At 43.0% G+C, this 20,185-nt stretch overlaps 1 protein-coding gene across 15 annotated transcripts in view; it reads left to right on the top strand.

The window, feature by feature from the left end:
- The window catches only part of KIF1B (kinesin family member 1B), a 127,586-nt gene that overhangs the window by 10,074 nt on the left and 97,327 nt on the right, over positions 1-20,185 (top strand). For 14 of the 15 annotated variants that reach the window (XM_033156206.1, XM_033156208.1, XM_033156211.1 and 11 more), the window contains exon 2: positions 1,141-1,319. In XM_033156206.1, coding sequence (XP_033012097.1) covers positions 1,214-1,319 — 106 coding nt within the window. In that variant the 5' untranslated portion in view covers positions 1,141-1,213. The remainder of the gene's footprint in view (positions 1-1,140; positions 1,320-20,185) is intronic. The other variant, XM_033156207.1, reaches the window with a different exon arrangement.

Below are 20,185 nucleotides of genomic sequence, written 5' to 3'. Positions count from 1 at the left end.
CCTCAACTGCCTCCTGATCACAGTCTTTACTTAAGAGAGTGTAGTATATCTTTTGTCAATGTAGGCTGAACTGAAGATAGCATCTCAAAATGAAGAGCTGTAGAATGTTTTCTCAAAGGAATGGAATATTTAATTCATAATAATAAGGTTTACCACACTCTACAGTCTTTATAACATGGTGCCATTGTGAAAACTGGGTATTGTGGATATCCAGTTGTAATTCTACAGGTAGACTGTCTCTGTGTATAATTTTTTGTGTATATTGCCTAAAAATGTTAGATGTTTTTGTCTAAATAGCTATGAATAGCCTTCCGTTGGATGTCCTTTTGGTGTATCCTGCGTTAAACGAACCTCAAATTATTTTTTCAAACAAGGAATAACAACATAGACCAGAAAAGGACAGCCATGTCAGCAAATAGAGCAAGTTAATAAAAGGAGAGGGTGCTAAATGATATCTCCAGTCTCCCCCTTAGTTGATTCAGGATTAGTTGTTCTCAAGCCTATCTGCAGAAACACAATAATTTGCCCACAATGTACTCTCTCTCCCAGCTAAACTGCATTTTTCGCTATGGCTATTTGCTCCTGGAACTTGGTGATTTGGGCTATTTGCTTTGTTAGCCAGCAGCTGCAGAGGATAGAAATGTTTCAAACAGAAACCTGCTTCCCTCCCTCTTTTCTACAGAATCAAGGAAGGAGGGAGCTGTTTTTAGGGTGACTTCTAAGGCAAAGCCACCTCAGCATGTATTTTAATTTTTATATACTCTGTAGGGTTCTTTTAAGCTTTCCACATGTACTGATAAAATGAACAAACAGCACAAAGAACGGCTGTCCTTTTAATCCCTCTGAGTCAGGAGTGATGTCAGTTTGCAGGTTCCATGTTTTCTCTTTGAGGGAGGGGCTGGAAACAACCATTTTCCCTGAAAGCTATTACAGTACTTGACAGTGGCTAGCAAGAAGGAGGGTAACCCTGGATACGCTCTGCCTCCATGAAGCCAAAAAATGTGAAATTTGTCTGTAGGGGGGGGGTATCTAATGAGCTAAGCTATTATCCTAGCGACCATCAAGATGTCTGGAATGTAGTTTCAAATCATTGAATTTCTCCCTCCCTCCCTCCCTCTCTTTCTCTCTCTCTCTCAAAAGATAACTCCAGGAGAGAAAAGCTGTGGAAGTCCTTTGCTCATAATTTCTGGAGTACACGCAAGAGACCTGCAAAATGTCAGGCGCTTCAGTCAAGGTGGCTGTCCGGGTCAGACCCTTTAATTCCCGAGAGACCAGCAAAGAGTCCAAATGCATCATACAAATGCAAGGCAACTCAACCAGTAAGTTTGGTGCAAATCTTCAAATGGAGTGGCTTTTCCTTGAGATTCTCAGTTAATTGGTTACTGTCTAGCTTATTCACAAATGGTTCATTTAAGGAAATCCTTTCTTTTTGTATAAGTCTTGTGATAGTCTTTTCAAAAGGCGTTATAATTTGCTTAAATGCATTTTTGCTTATTAATACTCTTTCTCTTGCTGTGGATAAGTCAAAAGCAGAAACGTGATTTGGAGACTTCCTTCTCTTTGGCAACATTGCACAATCATTTCTGTATGAGGCTTTCTTTGGAAATGGCAGAATGGTTGTCCATTATGCATGTGTGTTTGCTTGAGAGGAAGCTTAAATGCCTTTTAGTCTGTAGCTCCAATTTTGTGGCTTCCAGAATGTGTGTTTGCTTGAGAGGAAGCTTAAATGCCTTTTAGTCTGTAGCTCCAATTTTGTGGCTTCATCCAGTTTGCAATTTACGGGGTAATTCTGCTTTCAGTAAGACAGGTAACCAAGAGGGAGGGAAAGCTGAAGTATTGCTTAGCAACCAGACAGAGTAGCATGACGTTTGCTGAAGTAGCACACCCCCTGATTCTATATGTAGTGCTGAGAGTGTTTTCCGCTGTATGTTTAGTTGAATGACTCCTTGCCAAGTACAAGGCCTGAATTGAGAGAGACAAAATCTCTCATATGATAAGCTGGTTGTAGTCAGTTTCCTCGGTAAAGTGTTATCAGGAGTTCTTTTCTCTCTGAACTCCCATCTGTGTTATTTAAGTGAATTTGCTAACAAATCCATGATTAAAGGTGTCCTGTTGTTTCTTGTTTTGTGGTCTGGCAGTTTGAACCCCTGGTACATACCTATCTTAGATATAACTGTCTAAATGGTAGTTTTCAAGGAATAGAATTGTAAAGAAATAAATGAACAAGCTCTGACGATCAAGCTGTAGCCGCTTCAGTAGGGAAAGGCTTCGTTTGCATCTTTCTATTGAACTGATTTTGCTGGGAATGTTCTGACCTGCAGCCTTTTGGGGAACATCTCCAGGCAGACAAAAGCAAATTGAAATAGCAGGTGGTCAGACTTAAGTCACTTCGACCCATTTAATAACTGTGGGAAAGTAGCCTTAGAGATATCCTGGAGCCTTTGTCATTTGAGTGTGGGCTTTTCTAGTGTGCTATTAGGTAGGAATTATGCAAGGAATGTTCAGAAAAATGGAAGGAGCAAGTGGAAAGGGAAGAGGCTGCTTTTCAGGCGGTAATGGGGGGGGGAACATTTTCACACGCTTTTACAGGCTCTTGTGTTCTTACTGAGCGGCATGAAGGTGAGTATAGAAATATACACTTCTTTAAGAGGAGTCCGTAACCTCTAATCCCAACCTTAAAAAAAAAACCCAAGTGAATGATAGCAGAATATCTCCTGTTCCAGCCTGTCCTGGGTGTGTGGTGTTGTATCTCGCCCATGTGCTGCAGTGGTTAGAGCAGGTGTGAACAACTCCTTTCAGCCTGACGACTGCATTCCCTGGTGGGCAGCCTTCTGAGGGCCACATGCCAGTGGTATGCAGAGCTGAGGCAAAACAGGTGGAACAGCAAATAGGAATTTTATCTTTCATTTCTACACACACTCACCCACCACTCCTTTCTATCCTCCATCCAGGTGAGTGAAGGACATTATATCAGAATTCAAAGGCACATTCTAGCTAGGCAGAAACTCTCTGGGTGTGATGCAGGGGCCAGTGAGGCGTGTGGTGTGTGGCCGGGGGCAAGACAGTTTCAGCATATTACACTGATTGTGGCTCAGCTGCACTGGCTGGCAATTAGTTTCTGGGCTTTGAATTATAAACAGCTCAGGACTGCAGTATCTCAAGGACTGCCTCTCCCCATATGGACCGACTTGGACACTGTGATCATCACCTTGAGGCCGTTCTTCATGTGCCTCCTTCACGAAATGTCCGGAGGTTGGTAACATGAGAATGGGCCTTTTCTGCATTGGCACCCCGTTTGTGGAATGGTCTCCCCAGGGTGGCTCTTCTGGAACAAACAACAATAACATCTAGATTAGAACATTAGAAGTTTGTCTGATTATTGGGAAATTGGGAGTGGGGTGAGTGCTTGGGGAGATGTATGATTTAATCCAGCATGGGTTGACTCCTGTGTTCTGCTTTTAAAACATGCCAGCTATGCATTCTCTTTGGGCTGAGCTTGATTGGGTTCCTAGTTGTCTGTCAGTAATAAAAATAATAACTAAGTCAATTGACACTGGGGTGACATAGATTATCTCTTTTCTGGGTATAGTAGTTGAATATTGAACTGTGATTTTGACTACTGGTAAATCTGCATATGGCTTTGGCCTGGACTCAGCATAACCATGGTTTGTTTAACAAACCACATGTTAATCAAGAGATATTCCATAATCTAAGAAGCCATGGCTTGTTTCTACAGCTTTTGGTTTGTTTTCCAGCTGCTCTTTCTTCAGTAGTTTGGTGAACGTCTGGGGTGCAGTGGTCAAACAAACCCATGGTTAAGCGTGCTGGGTTCACATGGAATGCTAACCCATAGTTAAGGGAAACAAGTTTTGTAAGCCACCAACAGATAAGCTCCTAATTGGTTGGCAGTTAGAAAACCATAGTTACACTTCTGGGCAGAGTTCACGCATAATGCTAAGGCCTAGTTTAATATAGTGTGAACCAGGTGTTTGTAAATATTTTGCTTAGAAAGAAATAAAATTTATTTTTTGTAGTTTCAGGAGTGAGTGAGACAGCATTCTGCAAAGTCTAAAATGTAAAAATACTGAGAAGCCCATGAAAATGCCTTGCTATTTCCTGATAAATCTTAATTAGATAACCAGACAGTTTGTTCAGCCCATCTTGTAAGGGCAGCTTAACAATTGCTTGGCATGTTGTGTGGCATGCGTATGCATTGCTAAGGACATAGACATTTAGAACTGTTGGAGATACTGGCTTTCGGCCAGGAAAAGGAAGTTGTCTCCTCTAGCAAATATGCTTGGATTTAAATATTTGGAAGTTGCCAATACCATGATTTTCCTTTGTCCTTTTTGAAAGAGGGTGGCACTGCTAGAATTTTACAAGCTATCCTTAATATTCTATGGAAAGCAGTTTTTAGAAAATATCTGTCCTCTGGTATAATCCACCCTGTTTAAACTTGCAGGTGCAATTAGAATTCATACAAGCTGTAAACTTTCAATGCAGGTGAGGCTACATCATGGTTAAGCCACGGTTAATGGTTTACCATGAATGCACAGATTGCTCCTGCTTTGCAAGCGGGAGCAGTAAGCTGCCTCAAGTGCTGTGTCTGAACTGGGTATCATGGGTTGTTTTGCTCCAAATAAATGATGTTCTGAAGCTGAGAACAAAGCTTGGCTTCAGACCATTTTATTTTATTTTATTGAACAAAACAAACCATGACCCCAGTTTGGCCATAGCGCTGAGCCAGGGAATTGTGGCTTGTTGCTACTGCTCACTAATGGGGAGGAATGAAGCAGCAATGATCTGGGCATTCACAGCAATGCCTTAACTGACAGTGGTTTAATCACCACATGCAAATGCAGCCTTTATCTCCTTTCTTTATATTTTTGGTGTGTGTGTGTGTGTGTGTGTGTGTGTGTGGAATTGAACAGTGAAATCCTGCAGTCCAGCTGAAATCACATGTACTGTCTGCATTAAGGGGCTGGAATGTTGGCAGCATGCCTAGCCTGCTTGCAGGGCGGTCGGAGCTGATTGCAGATGCTACACAGCAGAAAGTTGCTGTCATAGAGGATATGGAAATGAGAATGGGTTTGGGTTGCTGCTGCTGCTGGTGGTGGTGGTGGGAAATGGGGGGAAAGCTGACAGCAGAGGTGCCAACTTGTGAGAGAGATTGGGGAACTAACGTCATGTCAGGATGCTTGAGGAGCCAGGGGGCAGAGCAGAACACCTCAGCAGTGCAACTTCAATGGCCAGAAGTTCCTTCTTCACCTCTTGCCGCCACTGCCACCATCCAGGTGCTGCTTATTCCCTCCTTCGCAGCAGCAGGAGCCAGCCCCTGAAGCTGTGCCATGCTTGGCTTTGCAGTTGGCCTTGAGTTTTTTGGACATTGCGGGGGCCTGGCCTCCCTCACAAAAATATTGGGGAGTCTAAAAGGGTTGGGCCCCCAAGAGTTGGTGCCCCTGACTGGTAGTGGGGTTGCATAGTTGCCTCTGGGGTTGAGCATTTGCAGCTTTATACAGCCAAAACTAAGTTATTTGCAGACTTCTGAACTGCCACAAAGCTCCAGTAGCTATTAGGGCTAAAAGGAAGAATGGAAACTCAGCTGGTTTCCTGGAGGCAGGTCTTACAGGTGAATGGCTGTTTACCAGCCTTCCATGATGAGCATTCTTAGGCTATGTTCTCAGAGGGTGACTGTAGCAAATCTCATGTATTTATTGCTGCCTTGTTCTTGATGAGAGCTGGTGCAACACAATTCTTTATGGCAAGTGTTGCCAACTGGGTGCTCTGCAGATGTTTTGGATTTTAACTCTCATCAGTTCCAGCCAGTATGGCTGTCTAGGAGGGCTTTTTGGAGTTCATGTGCTTCCCTCTCTTCTTCTGTGAGGCAGGCTGTAATTTTTTTTGTCCAATCAGGCACACTGTAGCTTTATCATGGTTTGCAGGGTTCATCACAAGCTGTAATTTGTTGGTTCAAATGAAATGGACTTGCATTGTGCCTAGAAACTGTAGTGTTCTGGTTTGAATGGAAAGTGCAAACTATGGTTTGCTTCATACTTGGAAGGAAGTGAGGGAATGGTCTTGTGCAAAGGCCTCTTGAAGGCACATTCTCATAGTGCCAAACTATGGATCAGTAATACATTTGAACAAGTCCTTTGTGTAGTGACGTTTCTGGACTGCATCTCTCATTACCCTTGGCCATTGGCCATGCTGGCTGAGGCTCATGGGAGTTGTAGGTCAACAGCATCTGGTATGGACTCCCTTTTTGTTTTGTTTCCTTCTTTTAAAAAGGCACATGAAATGCCTGTCATCCTTAGCTTTGATGTTCATGTAATTGTTAACAGAATAGGGGCTGTTTCACCGATTCCAGCAAGTTTCTGTCTATCATGAAGAGAATTCCTTCCTCTTTGGAAAGCAGAACAGCAGCAAACTGTGGGCTATCCTAATGGCAGTAATTCTGGTGCCATTCTAGTGATTCAGCTTCTGGCTGTTCAATAATGTATTGCACAAAAACAACCCCAGCTAATTGGAAGGGAGTGTTGTTCAGTCATATGACGGCAACTGGAAGAGTGCTCCACTCCCAAGCTATTCCTTTTTTATGATTAGTGCCTGAAATTGGTTTCAATGTTTAGGGATCCCTTTAAGTCTGTTTTCCTGAAGGGTTTGCTGCATTAAGCCTCCACAGTTGAAGAAACTCCTCCTCTTCCTAGTAACAGCAGAATGCCTCCCCAGAACATTGAGTAAGATTTTCTCCTACAAAGGTCAGCCATCAAGCTTCCTATTTGCATACTAATCTCTGTTTTTTGTAGTTGTTCTTACATTGCTAATACACTTTCATCATGAAAGGGCTTGGGTGCTGAGGACTCATTATTACAATGAACAGCATTATTTTTGACAGTGCTGGAAGCTGCAGCTGATTAAAGTATCTAGAGCCTTCATGTTATAGTTTAAAAAGTGAGAATTGCTTGCCCCAAATCTAGAAATTCAGCAGAATATCTATCAACCTACCTACTTACCTATCTATCTCCCCCTACCCAGAGGAATTACACATTTTGATATTTTCTTTATCTAACTACCATATTTTCATGCACCACAAAGTGTCCCTGAAATAATGGTACTTTATCCTAGTTTTCCAGGAGCAATATGGAGCATGTTGGTTTATTTTTCTGTAAAGTTGATATAATTGCCTGATGCTGCCATTGTGTTTAGTAAATGCATGTGCCATCACATCCATCTCTAGCTTTTCACTGGTGGACTGACTTTTAAAGCTGGTTTCACTGCATTTTTGGTGTTGTGTGGTTTCTACCCTATAGCTGGCTCTTATGCTGCTGGCAAAGCATAAAATACATGGCTGGATGGTGGCACAACTAACTTAAGTTCCACTGATTTCAATGGGTCCACTCCAAGCATGACTTAAATTTGGATTCTGCTCAGTAGATTTCCATTATGAATGCAATATATACAACATAGAATCATAGAATTGTAGAGTTGGAAGGGATCCCAAGTGTCATCTGGTCCAGCCCTGTAATGCATTAATCTCAAATAGCTCCTACATGACAGATGACCATCCAACCTCTGCTTAAAAGCCTACAAGGAAGGAGAGTCCACCATCTCTCGTTGGAGTCTGTTCCACTATCAACCAGCTCTTACTGTCAGACAGCTCTTCTTTATGTTTAGTTGGACTCTCCTCTCTATGCAAATTCTGTGGTTGGTTTTCTACTTTTGTGGTGGAAGTCCTGAGCCATTTCTTGTGCACTTGATGGGGACAAATAAACTCATTTACAACTGCAAGCTGGGTTGATAATGTATAAATCCCATTTAAACACAGAATTAAACTAATTAAATGTGAATTTTATTTCCCTCTCTGCAGAGAGATCTTACAGTAGCCTTTCCTCATATCTTACGCTGTGTTTCATGTTACTGGATCGTCTATGACTTAAGCAATGGGATTGCAGTTCTCCAAACTCCTTTATCCCATTGCTTAAAGCAATGTGGTGGTCCCATCTGTCAGGAGTAAACCACAGATGCTGCCTTTAACAGATTGTGGTTTATGAAGCTGGGAAGGCATGAACTCTCGGCTATATGAGAGACTTTATTTATTTATTTTGGCTTGGAATGAATGCTCTTTTCTATCTTTAGTTATTTATGAGAAGGACCATATAAGTGGTAGCACCTGGTTTGCATGCAAAAGATCCCAGCTTCATTTCCTGATGCCAGGTAGATATTTCAAGTGAATTGAAATATCTCTTTGGAGGCCCTTAAGAGCCCTCATCAGGGTAGACCAGTCTTCCCCAACCTGGTGCTCCAAGATGTTTTGCACTACAACTCCCATCATCCCTCACTTTGATGCTCATGCTATCTGAGGCTGCTGGGAGTTTGAGTCCAGAACAGCTGGAGTGTACCACGTTGGGGTATTAGGGAGTACACAATGCCAGGCCACATGGACGACTAGTCTGAGCTGGTACAAGGCACCTTTCAGTGTCCCCCCCCCTCCAGTTTTCAGTGTTTTCAAAGGGGACCTTAAAGTCTAATCCATTCATTTAAATGGATGTGGGGAAATGTGCATTGGAAAATACTGGGCTAGATGGACCCAATGGTTTGACTTTGTCTGAGGCAGCTTCCTATGTTCCTACTGCTTAATCGGAGACCTATCTCACTAGAACAACCCTTGTGGCTGGCTGGCTGGTTGAAGAAATAAAAGTCACTTACAGTGGTGCCTCGCAAGACGAAATTAATTAATTCCGTGAGTTGTTTCATATCGCGAGATTTCGTCTTGCGAAGCGCGGCTTGCATTGAAACGGTTGTGCGGGGGGAAAAATCGCAAAACATTTTCTTCTTGCGAAACACGGCCATAGAAAAAATTGTCTTGCGAGTCACCACTGTAATCACAAAACCCTTTCGTCTAGTGAGTTTTTTGTTGTGCAAGGCATTCGTCTTGCAAGGTACCACTGTACACATTTTTCAGTACAGTGGTGCCCCGCTAGACGAATGCCTCGCTAGACGAAAAACTCGCTAGATGAACGGCATTCGCTAGCGGAAGGCTGCTCCGCAAGACGAAAAAGTCAATGGGGCTGCCTCGCAAGACGGAAAAAAAAAAATTCGGCGCGAAAACTTCCGCGCTGCATTGCCGCTTCGCTAGACGAAAAATTCGCTCTACGAAGACACTCGTAGAACGAATTATTTTCGTCTAGCGGGGCACCACTGTATAGCTTAGAAGAAAGGTTACCAAAATGGTGGGCGGAGGTTTCAGATGGCAGTAGATACTTGCTCCCACTAGCCTAGTGGGACAGTCAGGAGGAAGAAGTGGAAAGCCTAATTCAGTTGCGTCCAAGCCAGGAATCCCAGAGGCACATCACTTTAGATATCAACATTTCATGTCTCTCCTTGGATGGAGTGAGTGGCCTGACAGCTAGGCAAGTCTCAGAGGAAGTGGTAAAGTTCATTCAGATCAGTGAATCCTACGCTTTCTTGCTTTAATTTCCAGCATAGTTTCTGATGTCAGAAGGAAAATGCAGGACTTTTGCTTCCTGGCTTCTCTGGTTCTTGCTGACCCTTTTGGCTTCATAGTTTGGTTGTGTGATCAAAGGCTTTTAAAAAAACTTAAAATGATCTGAAAGCTAGAAAGACCCTGGATAACTAGATATCAGTGGCAGCTCTTTCTTAGCTGTATTGTGCCATTGTTTCTCTGGATGTGCAAAGGTGGCAAGCATGCACACAGAACAACTTGGAAGTACTCAGAAAAATAAGCTTTTGTGTATTAGTCCACTTCATCACCTGGATGAACTGCAATACTTGCATGGTTGGTGGTATTAAGTGGGAAATCCTTAAAAATGCGAAAAAGAACAGACAATGATGATTAGTTGAAAGCAAATTAGTTATAGGGACACATTAACAAGGCAGTGTTGGTGATAACACAAGTCTCCTGGCACTCCTGGTCTCCTGGCACTGTTCAAGGTGGCGCTGTGGGTTAAACCACAGAGTCTAGGGCTTGCCGATCAGAAGGTCGGCGGTTCGAATCCCTGCGACGGGGTGAGCTCCTGTTGTTCGGTCCTAGCTCCTGCCCACCTAGCAGTTCGAAAGCACGTCAAAGTGCAAGTAGATAAATAGGGACCGCTCCAGCGGGAAGGTAAACGGCGTTTCCGTGCGCTGCTCTGGTTAGCCAGAAGCGGCTTTGTCATGCTGGCCACATGACCCGGAAGCTGTCTGCGGACAAACGCCGGCTCCCTCGGCCTATAGAGCGAGATGAGCGCCGCAGCCCCAGGGTCGGACACGACTGGACCTGATGGTCAGGGGTCCCTTTACCTTTACCTTTTAAAGTGATAAAAATCCATAGTCTTGATTCAAGCCACAGTCTGGCAGAATTGAGTTGCCTGATAAATTGTAGTTGTACTGAATCTACTTGGATGCCTTGGTCCAACCATCTTTGCTTCTCTTGCTTATTAGTATCTGTAGTAGGAATGATTGTGGCGAGTATAGTGAATGGCAGGTTTGGAAAAGTATATACAGTGGAACCTTGGTTGTCAAATGTAATCCGTTCTGGAAGACAGTTCGACTTCTGAAACGCTCGACAATCAAGACGCAATTGATGGTTGGCAAAATCCATTTTAAAAATGGAGAAATGCGCCTCGTAAGACATTTGACTTCTGATGCACGTTCGAAAACAGAAGCATTCATTTCTGGGTTGTCGGCGTTTGAAAGCCGAAACGTTCGACTTCTGAAGCATTCGACAACCGAGGTTCCATTGTATTAAATGTCTTGTGTCCTTGGTTGATGTTGGTGAAGAAGATACTTATTTATTTTGTCAAATACTAAGCCAAAACTCCTTAATTGCAATGAAGGGGGCTCAGAAACTGCTCCAGCCAAATTGCAGTGAATGTAAGTAACAATATCCAACGCTAGTCCCACTTGGAGTAGACCCATTTAAATTAATAACCATGACTTAAGCCCATTAATTTCCATGGGTCTACTCTTAATAAGACTCAGTTGGAAACCTATTATTGGAGCACAGTTTGGACATCTGGTAATCTTTATACATAAACTAGTTTCCTGTTCCAGTTTTTATGTAAGGGATTCTGGTCATAGATGGGGCTCCTTTGTAGATGATGAATCAGTCTTATTTCTCAAGTTACTAGGTCAAGAGATGGGGCAAAGGAGAATTGATCAGAACAACAGATGGAGGAGAAAGTACAGAGTGATGAGAGAAGGCTATGCCTGCTTAATCACAGGTTTCTCGGTGACATGATGCCTGGGCTCTGGGATCACTGCTTGCTGTTGTGCAGCATTGTGGACAAAAACCTTGTGAATCAGTTCAGGGTAGGGATCAGGTGAATGACTGGCATGTTTGATGGCTCTGAAATTAGCTGACCCAGTTGCTTCAAAAGCATTGCCTAACTAAGCAGAAGTGATGAGCAGCAGCACTTGCCACCATAGTACTAGCTAGATTTTATTTTAGGAAGAGGAATAACTTCTATATATCCCTGTCCTGGTGTCCATGAAAGTCACTCAGATGCTTATTATGGTCAACTGATCAATAGGACAAAACACAGAAGCATAAAGTACAAAATCACAGCCTCAATGGAGCCAATTATTTTGTTTTGTTTTTGTTTTTTGGCAAGAACTAACAATCATAGCAGGTCCAAGAGACATGATGACAGTCAAGTATTTTGTCACCTGCTCAGTGATAAATTTATTGGTCCCCTCAAGAAAGATACTCAGAAGGGTCTCTAAAGATGGCCCAAGGAACAGTTTCATAAGAGGCTATATTATGTGTTCTCTAACCCCCAGATAAAAAGTACTCTAAAATAATTAATGAGAGATTGTTTTGTTCTGGATGCTTGAATGGACACTATCTCTCTGGGAACTCTGCTGTCTAAAATATTTGAATATGAACTATTAAAACTGGCCCTTAAGGTTAGAATTTCAGAGAAAGAAAGAGGTATTTTTCTGGATCTATATTATTTACCTCTCACAAATTACATTTGTATTGCATAGAGATCTAGTTTGGGTATTTTATTTCACTTTGTGACCACTGAGAGAAATTAAATCATCTGACAGAGAACAACTTATCCCAGGGTTGGAAAATTGCATCCTTATCTCACACACATTTCATGGGGACAGGTGGGTGGGGCAGCCCACCAGTCATTTTGCCTGGTGTCACAGTGACATCAGGATACCTATTTCTGCTTTGTACAGAAGCCTTAGCCAGAGGGCTTATAATTGTAAGATTCTGCCTCTAAAAATAAAATAAAAATTTAAAAAGCTGGATATGAGACAAAGACAGTTCTGCAAGCATTTGTTAGTGCATTTTACTGCTTCCCTTCATGGGTCCTGTGTTCTTACAGAGCTGTGCAAAACTTCTAAGCAAATACAGTCTATGGGCAGCTGCTTTTTAGTTTCAGCTGGCAGAGAGTGGCTGGCCTGGTTACAAATCCAGGATAATCACAGTAATGGTAGCTGAATCCTGTACTGATATATATATATAGCAGGCCTCTCTTCAAATGTGAAATGAGAATTTCTTTAATGTGCAGCTGGTTCTTCTGCATATCTCTTTAAATGTATGTACAAATGCTTTCCTCCTAAAAACCACATTGCTCAATCCTTTCCCCCTCCCTGAATTCAAATCCTTCCATTCAGGAATTCTGCCTGTCATCCACTAATCGGTTTGTGATAAATGTATCTGCTCTCATGTAACTCCCCCCCCCCCCCGTTTCTTGCATGAAATGAATTTATCTCTTGGGGACAATGTGTATAAAAGCGCCCTGTAATTGTTGATGTAAGAAAGGGCCATAGCTCAGGGGCAGGGCATCTAGTTTGCATGGAAGAGGTCCCAGATTCAATCCCCAGCATCTCTAGTTAGAGCTGGAAAAGACCTCTGTGTAGCTCTGGAGACCCACTGCCAGGCAGTGTAGAGGATACTGAACTAGATAGACCAGTGGGCTGACTCTGCAGGAGGTAGATTTCAACATTCCTGGGAATGGTAAAGCAGTGGTAAAGCATGTACTTTATGCGCTAAAGGTCCCAGGTGAGAACAGGATGCTGGACTGGGTGGACACTTGGCCAGATCCAACATGCTCTTATGTTCAATCTCCAGGTAGGGCTTGGAATGTCTCCCTGTCTGAAACCCTGGAGAGCCACTGTCAGTCAAACAGTAAGCTAGCTGAACCAATGGTTTGACTTTTTATAAGGCAAATTCTTAAGTTCCTTGAGTGTATGTTGGAAATGTAAAGGCTCCATATGGAAATTTGGGGAGGAGGCCCCTGCTTTTAGTGGGATTGCAGCTCACATGGAGCAGGCATGTTGTCCTCCTGAAACGCCAGCTGCAGAGTTGGTATTTATAGCAACTGGATCTGGGAGAGCAGCTGAGGATGAGAGCTTTTCCAGCAGCTTCTGACTCTCTCTCTCCCCCCCCCCCCGCGCTTCTGTTCTGCATGGCTCACTCGCTTGCTTGCTCTTTCCCTTCTTCTCTTGGTACAAAGCTAGAATTCCTAAAGTAAGGGAGTAAATCCAGCTAAATTCCATTCTAAGCCATTCTATAATGGTGTGCATGAAGCTTCCTTTCTTTCAAATAACTTGAAGAATGCCTGTGCTGTTCGACTTGAGAGTGAGTGCCATTCTGCAGCTGGGAAGTGTCCTTTTCTCTACATTTGTTCTGGTGTAATGTGATATCTGGCTCCAGATTATATTAATTAGATTTTTGTAAGGTGTCCAATACTTTCTAGTATCCTCCCCTCCTGCTTGCTCCATGTAAAAGTGTGATTTGACTAGACTTTTGATTTGTGTTCTATATTTGAAAGCTGCACGTTCTGTTGCTTTTCACACTACTTATTGTACCATCCCTCCTAATATCTATACATACATAACAGATGCTCTCCAGGAGTGTGAGATGCAGTATCCTGGAAGCAATAGACTACCGTATATCCAGACCAAGACCACATGCACACCATAGATTTCAAGCACATTGTTTTCCCACAAAATAATGGGAACTGTAGTTTGGTAAGTGTGCTGAGAACTATGTCACTTTGAGGAGTAAACTACAGTTCCAGGGTTATTTTATGGGAGTGAGGTGGGATTTGCTTTAAACGTATGGTGTGTATGCAGTCCAAGATATTTGAAAATAAATTCCATTCATTTTGGTAGAAATCAAAGTTCAGCTAACTTACAGTTGTATCCTAGTCAGAATTGATCCGTTGAAATTGACAGATTTGGATATCTCTGGGGCATTAATTTCAGTGGGTCTACTCAGAGTAGGACTTGGTTAGGTACAACCCTTTATAATTCAGGGCAGACAAACTTTTCATACAAAGTGAGCTGCAGGAGTACTTCAACATGGAACCTGCGGGCTGCACATTGCTTTGTCACATGGGGGAAGGGGAAGTGAAGGGGGAGGGGAGAGAAGCCAAAATGTGACACCCAACCAGCAGCCCTCTTGCTGTCTTCCCAAAGCTGACTGAGGTGCTGGGCTTTAGGAAGGCAGTATAAGGTTGTGGCTGGGTCCTAGAGCCCTCCCACCGCCTTCTCAAAGACCTGACTGAGGGCTGCTGGAGGGGGGCGCTGACGGCTGCCCAAAAAAGGCCACATGCGGTGACACATCTTATTTCTCCCTCTTTGTCATATGAGGGCAGAGTGGGATGGTGGTTTCACCAGCCATATACCACTGAGTGAAACAGACTGCGGTCTGCTCCTCATACCGGTCCTGGGTGATATATTGATATATCGCCCAGGCCTAGCATACAGCATTTATTTCTCCACCTTCATTACCCATCTGTAAAATCAGAGTAATTGTGACCTACTTGGAGAGCTTTCTGTGTCATTAAACTGCAGGGTCTCCCTATAATACATTAGATACTTTTACTCTCTTCCACTGCAACAATGTCTATTTTCATGGCATACCTGCAGAGACTGTAGCATATGCATCCTGGAAACAGTTACCGTATTTATTTAGCATCAGTGTTGTATGTTTGGTGGCACTGGACATATTCTCCTAGAAAAAAACAATCTGTGTGTCTGTTCTGCCCCACATCAGGTAACTTACCCAAAGTCCCTTGCACATTTCCCCATGCCAGATTCCATCCCTTTTGTAAATTGGGTCTGCTTTTGTAGGCATACTCTCTTTCTCATCTCAGAGAAGGCCATCTTCTGTCTAGTGACATATGCCACAGCTGCTTCTCAAAGTGGATGAAAACAAAGCAAAATTTATCCCTTTTGTCAGGCTATTGTGCTAACTGGCCCTCTGCAGGGCTAAGGTCTCCTTTTGTCTTTGTGGGGAGGGTGGATGGGATCACATCGCCATTACCTTTGGGCTTAAATTGATGGCTAATGGGACCCCCTGTTTTTAGTTGTTCTTTTCTTGTTTTTGAAGTTTTTTCGCGTTTACAATAGCTCAAACTGGAACTCGAAAGCACTTTTTTTTAAGAGAGTCTAGTGGACCAAAATATATTTATACTGCTCGAGCCAGGAAGAGAGCAGAGAGAATTGTCGCAGACCCTTCACATGCTGGTCATTACCTGTTTGATTTACTTCCATCCGGACGTCGTTACAGGACTCTATACACAAAAACGTCTAGGCACAGAAATAGTTTTTTCCCTTGTGCCATCAAACTGTTGAATTTGTAGTTGTGTGCGGAAGGGAGGTCAGTTGGTGGTATGGGTTCCTTTGTTTTGCCGTTGTAGCATGAGGGGAATAGTGTTTGTATGAGGTACGTTTTCTTCACATTGCAATGTAGTTGAAGCAAAATTCCATGTTTGATACTTGGCCAGTAAAATTATTCCTATTCCTATTATTCCTATTCCTAAATTGTATATATTAGGAACACTTTCCATCCTGGCTGGGGCTTATGAGAACTTCGTTGCTTCAAGAACTGTGGCCTGAATTTGCTTGCTTTCCTTCTTCCTGCCACCTTTTTTCCCTTTTTTGTGTTATGCCTTTTAGAATGTAAACTCAAGGCAGGGACTGTCTTGATTTTATGCTGATCTACAGGGTAGTCTTTTTGCCTTTTTGGCAGAGGAGTGGGGTAAGCATGTTTTTTTTAAATAAAATACATTTGGATTTAAAAGTCTGAAGTGCTAATATGCACACATACACAAACACATATTTTTTTATTAGGAAAAGTATATGCTTTGGAAACACTAAACTCTCTGATTACTAGTAAAGTTCCGCTTATAAAGTTCCTCTCCCCCATATAAACCAACCTTAACTCTGTGTTCATCGTCTGAGACCCTTCTTCATATGCCTCCTGCATGTGAGGTCCAGAGGGTGGCAACACAAGAATGGGCCTTTTCTGGAATGCTCTCCCCACGGGGGATTTCACCTGTTACCTTCATTATATATCTTTAGGCTCCAGGTGAACACATTTCTCTTCAACCAGACCTTTGGCTGATTAATATTCTACAGCCTTTTAACTGTGTGGGGGGGCCCTATTGTTCTGTTGTTTTTGTTTTAACTATTTATTTGGATTTTGTGAACTGCCCTGAGATCTTTTGATGAAGGGTGGTATATAAATCTTAATAGTAGTGGTAAATAAATAAATAAATAGCCAGTGTGTTATAATGATCAGAGAGTTGGACTGGGACCTCAGAGAGCGGGGTTCAAATCCCCACCCAGCTCACTGGATGACCTTGGGCTAGTAACCATTTCTTAGTGTAACATACCTCATATGAAATGGGGAGCAGAACCATGTATACCTTGAGATTCTTAGAAGATCAAGGTGGGATATAAATGAAACAAACAAACAAACAAACAAACAAAATATAGCCTTGAGAACAACCCTGTGAAGTAGGCCAGCGTTCTGGCTTTCCACCATGAGAGCAGACTCTGCGGTAATAAACTTGACTGAAACCCACTTAATGAGCTCTTGGCTCCCAGGGGAATTTGAACTCAAGCCTCTCAGTGCTTCATTTCCACACCAAGAAAGGATGTATATTAAAAGCTCCTGCAATCCCAAGTTGTAAGTATACTGTTTTGTTTCATACATTAAAACAGATTAGTATTATGCACATTCATCAGTCTTCCAGTTCTGTTGGGTATCCTGTGTTGTTTATTGAGTGTGGAGAAACAGCAGCTTGCACAAAAACCAAGGATGCCTCCTTATGCAACAGCAAAGCAGTTTGATTAAAAATTAAATCCAAGCTCTGCATAATTTAGCAGATGAAAATGGCATGGCGCACACATGTCTTGCCCTTTTGCATACTGCTTACTTTGTGTGCATGCTGTTTACTTAGTGTGGTTTGGAAACAGCAGAAGCATACTGTATACTTGAGCACTTGGATTCTTTTAAGATTTGTCTGTTCAGGCAATGCTCAGGTTATCTTTGGGGAACACATTTGCTTCCGAAGGACGAAGATGGAATTTTAACAGAGTCGAAGGAGGCTTAGATGGCAGCGTTGGAATGTATTTGAGAGAGAGAAGAATAACACATCCTGCTTGAAATGCTTTTAATTCTCAAGGCTGCAAGTATGAGCCCTTGCCCATGAGGATTGCTAATATCCATCCTGAAAAATAAACAAGACTTCCTGGCTATAGATGAAATTGAAAAGCACTCACCCTTGCTTCTACTCCTTTGGTTTCCAGGGAAAATGTCAGGCATTTGCTTGGCTTCAGGCAATTGCACAGCTTTCTAATGACAGTGGGCTCTCCTGGATAGCATCATATCCAGTATTTTGCTCAGCCAGAGACTTCTTAAGTAAGCCCCCCCCCCCCTGGGAAAGGCAGGATTTAAAAAATAAGCAACATGGAGCAAGTTCCCCTTGGCCCTCACTTGCTCTTGTGGTGTAGTGGTTAGAGTACTGGACCTGAGAGACTAGGGTTCAAATTTTCGCTAGGCAGAGAAGCTCAATGATAACATTAACCCAGTCTCTGCCTCTTAGCCTAATCTACTTTACAGGGTTGTTGTGAGAATTATAGTCGTGGTGGTGGGAAGAAGAATGATGTATGCTACCCTGAACTCGTTGGGTGAAAGCTTGGATATATATGTATGAATCAATGAGTAAATAAATAAAATATGTTGATTGATAAGTAAATAGGAATTAGCTTGTATCATGTCAAGGACATGCTATAAGAGTAAGTGAATACCTTAAAAAAGAGAAAGATTTCAAATAAAATGCTATATTTTACTTAACATGCAAGTCAAACCACTGTTCTGCAACCAGTTTGGAGTGGCTGTTATTAGATGCCAACAGAACAGGGGAGAAAATCTTAATCATATTCAAAGCATAGTTATCAGAATCAATTGTTTTAAGTGACAAGCCCATTTATGTGTGTGTGTATGGTTTTTCCCTCCCTCTATGGGCTTATTTTTGTATGAGAGCCAGTGTGGTGGACTTGTAATCTGGTGAACCGGGTTCGCGTCCCCGCTCCTCCACATGGAGCTGCTGGGTGACCTTGGGCTAGTCACACTTCTCTGAAGTCTCTCAGCCTCACTCACCTCACAGTGTGTTTGTTGTGGGGGAGGAAGGGAAAGGAGAATGTTAGCCACTTTGAGACTCCTTCAGGTAGTGATAAAGCGGGATATCAAATCCAAACTCCTCCTCCTCCTCCTCCTCCTCCTCCTCCTCCTCCTCCTCCTCCTCTTCTTCTTCTTCTTCTTCTATGACTAACTGGATGTCACCCAACAAATCTGATCATGGAAGCAATGAAACCCTCTTTCTCACAATGATTTTTTCTTTTATTGTTTAATGGCAAGTGCAGATGCCTCAAAAGGGGCATCAAGAGTGGTCAGTGTTGCATAAAATGGCAGTGTAAAAAAATCACTGCACACCCCTGATTAAAGCCTCTGAGTTCTCATAAGCAGGTGGCTGGGGTGAACCGAGATCCTCAAAGTTGCTGTTAGTGCCACAGTGATGGAAACTAATTATAGCTGTGGCACAAAAGCATGCGAGGGTTGGTTTGCAAACAGAATTGTTAATTGCCACATTGGGCCTTTTGAAATATCAGATAAACAAATTTCTTTCTAAAAACAAGCAAGTGGTTAACGTGGGCCCGTGCTGTGATTCCCTGCCTTTTTGCGCCTCTCCCTTTCAAGGGGATGTGTAATTAAGTTATTAGCATGGAGTGCTGTGCATCCAGAGAGAGAATGCCTGTATGATAATGGTCTGCACCAGGTCTCCATGATGTGGTTCTATGAAAGCTTTAACTGGACTATTCCAGCTGCAAGGGTGAACCCTATGAAATCGTAGTGAAGGCCTGCCTGCCTACTTTCTAACCTGTTCCCCCTGTTTGCTTTCTGTTCCAGGTGCCTTCTGTTTTGTGGCCGTTTGTGGTATCACAGTTTAATGCCATGTGTCTTTATGATAATTTGCCTTGCGGGGGGGACGGACGATTGCTGTATTCCAAACCACTGTTAGGATGCCCAATGGTCAAGGAAAACAGGAGTCATAGTTCAGCAACATCTGGAGGGTCACCAGTTCCCCACATCTGCTTTGCATGCACTATATCATAGGAACAGAGGGAACTGCTTTATGGCAAGTCAGATTATTGTTCCATCTAACTCAGCATTGTCTAGGTAAAAAGGTAAAGGTAAAGGACTCCGGACGGTTAAGTCCAGTCAAAGGCGACTATGAGGTTGCGGCGCTCATGTTGCTTTGAGGCTGAGGGAGCCGGCGTTTGTCCACAGACAGTTTTCCTGGTCATGTGGCCAGCATGACTAAACTGCTACTGGCGCATGGAGGACCGCCGCAGCAATACCTTTTTATCTACTTGCACTGGCATGCTTTCAAACTGCTAGGTTGGCAGCAGCTGGGACAGAGCACCGGGAGCTCACCCTGTCATGAGGATTTGAACCACCAACCTTCCAATCAGCAAGCCCAAGAGGCTCAGTGGTTTGGACCACAGTGCCACCTGCGTCCCTTCAGCATTGTCTACACCAGGGTTGGATAACTGGATCCAGTCAATGAAGCAGATCCTCCCCTATTCTGTGGAAGGGCACTTTGACAAGTGCGCTGGGCTGCCCACCCGTCAATCAATTGCATCACTATGATGTTAAAACATCAAAGCCAATAATTGGGAGCACATTCTAAATGTGTTCTTTATTCTTTATTTCTTCCTTTTGTGGTCGTGGCTTGATTTCAAGTGCCCTTACCACTGAGCTCTACAGCCATTCCCTAGAGGCTGAAAACACTGGTAGCTGCTCAAGCAGCTGAGAATAAAATAGGGATGGTTGAAGTTTTTCACAGAGGAGAAGGAAAGGCTAGAGGCT

Source organism: Lacerta agilis, chromosome 8 (genome assembly GCF_009819535.1).
Source record: "Lacerta agilis isolate rLacAgi1 chromosome 8, rLacAgi1.pri, whole genome shotgun sequence".
NCBI classification, from domain to species: Eukaryota; Metazoa; Chordata; class Lepidosauria; order Squamata; family Lacertidae; genus Lacerta; species Lacerta agilis.
The sequence above is the reverse complement of the archived record's forward strand: the minus strand, read 5'-3'. Positions and strand labels throughout refer to the sequence as shown.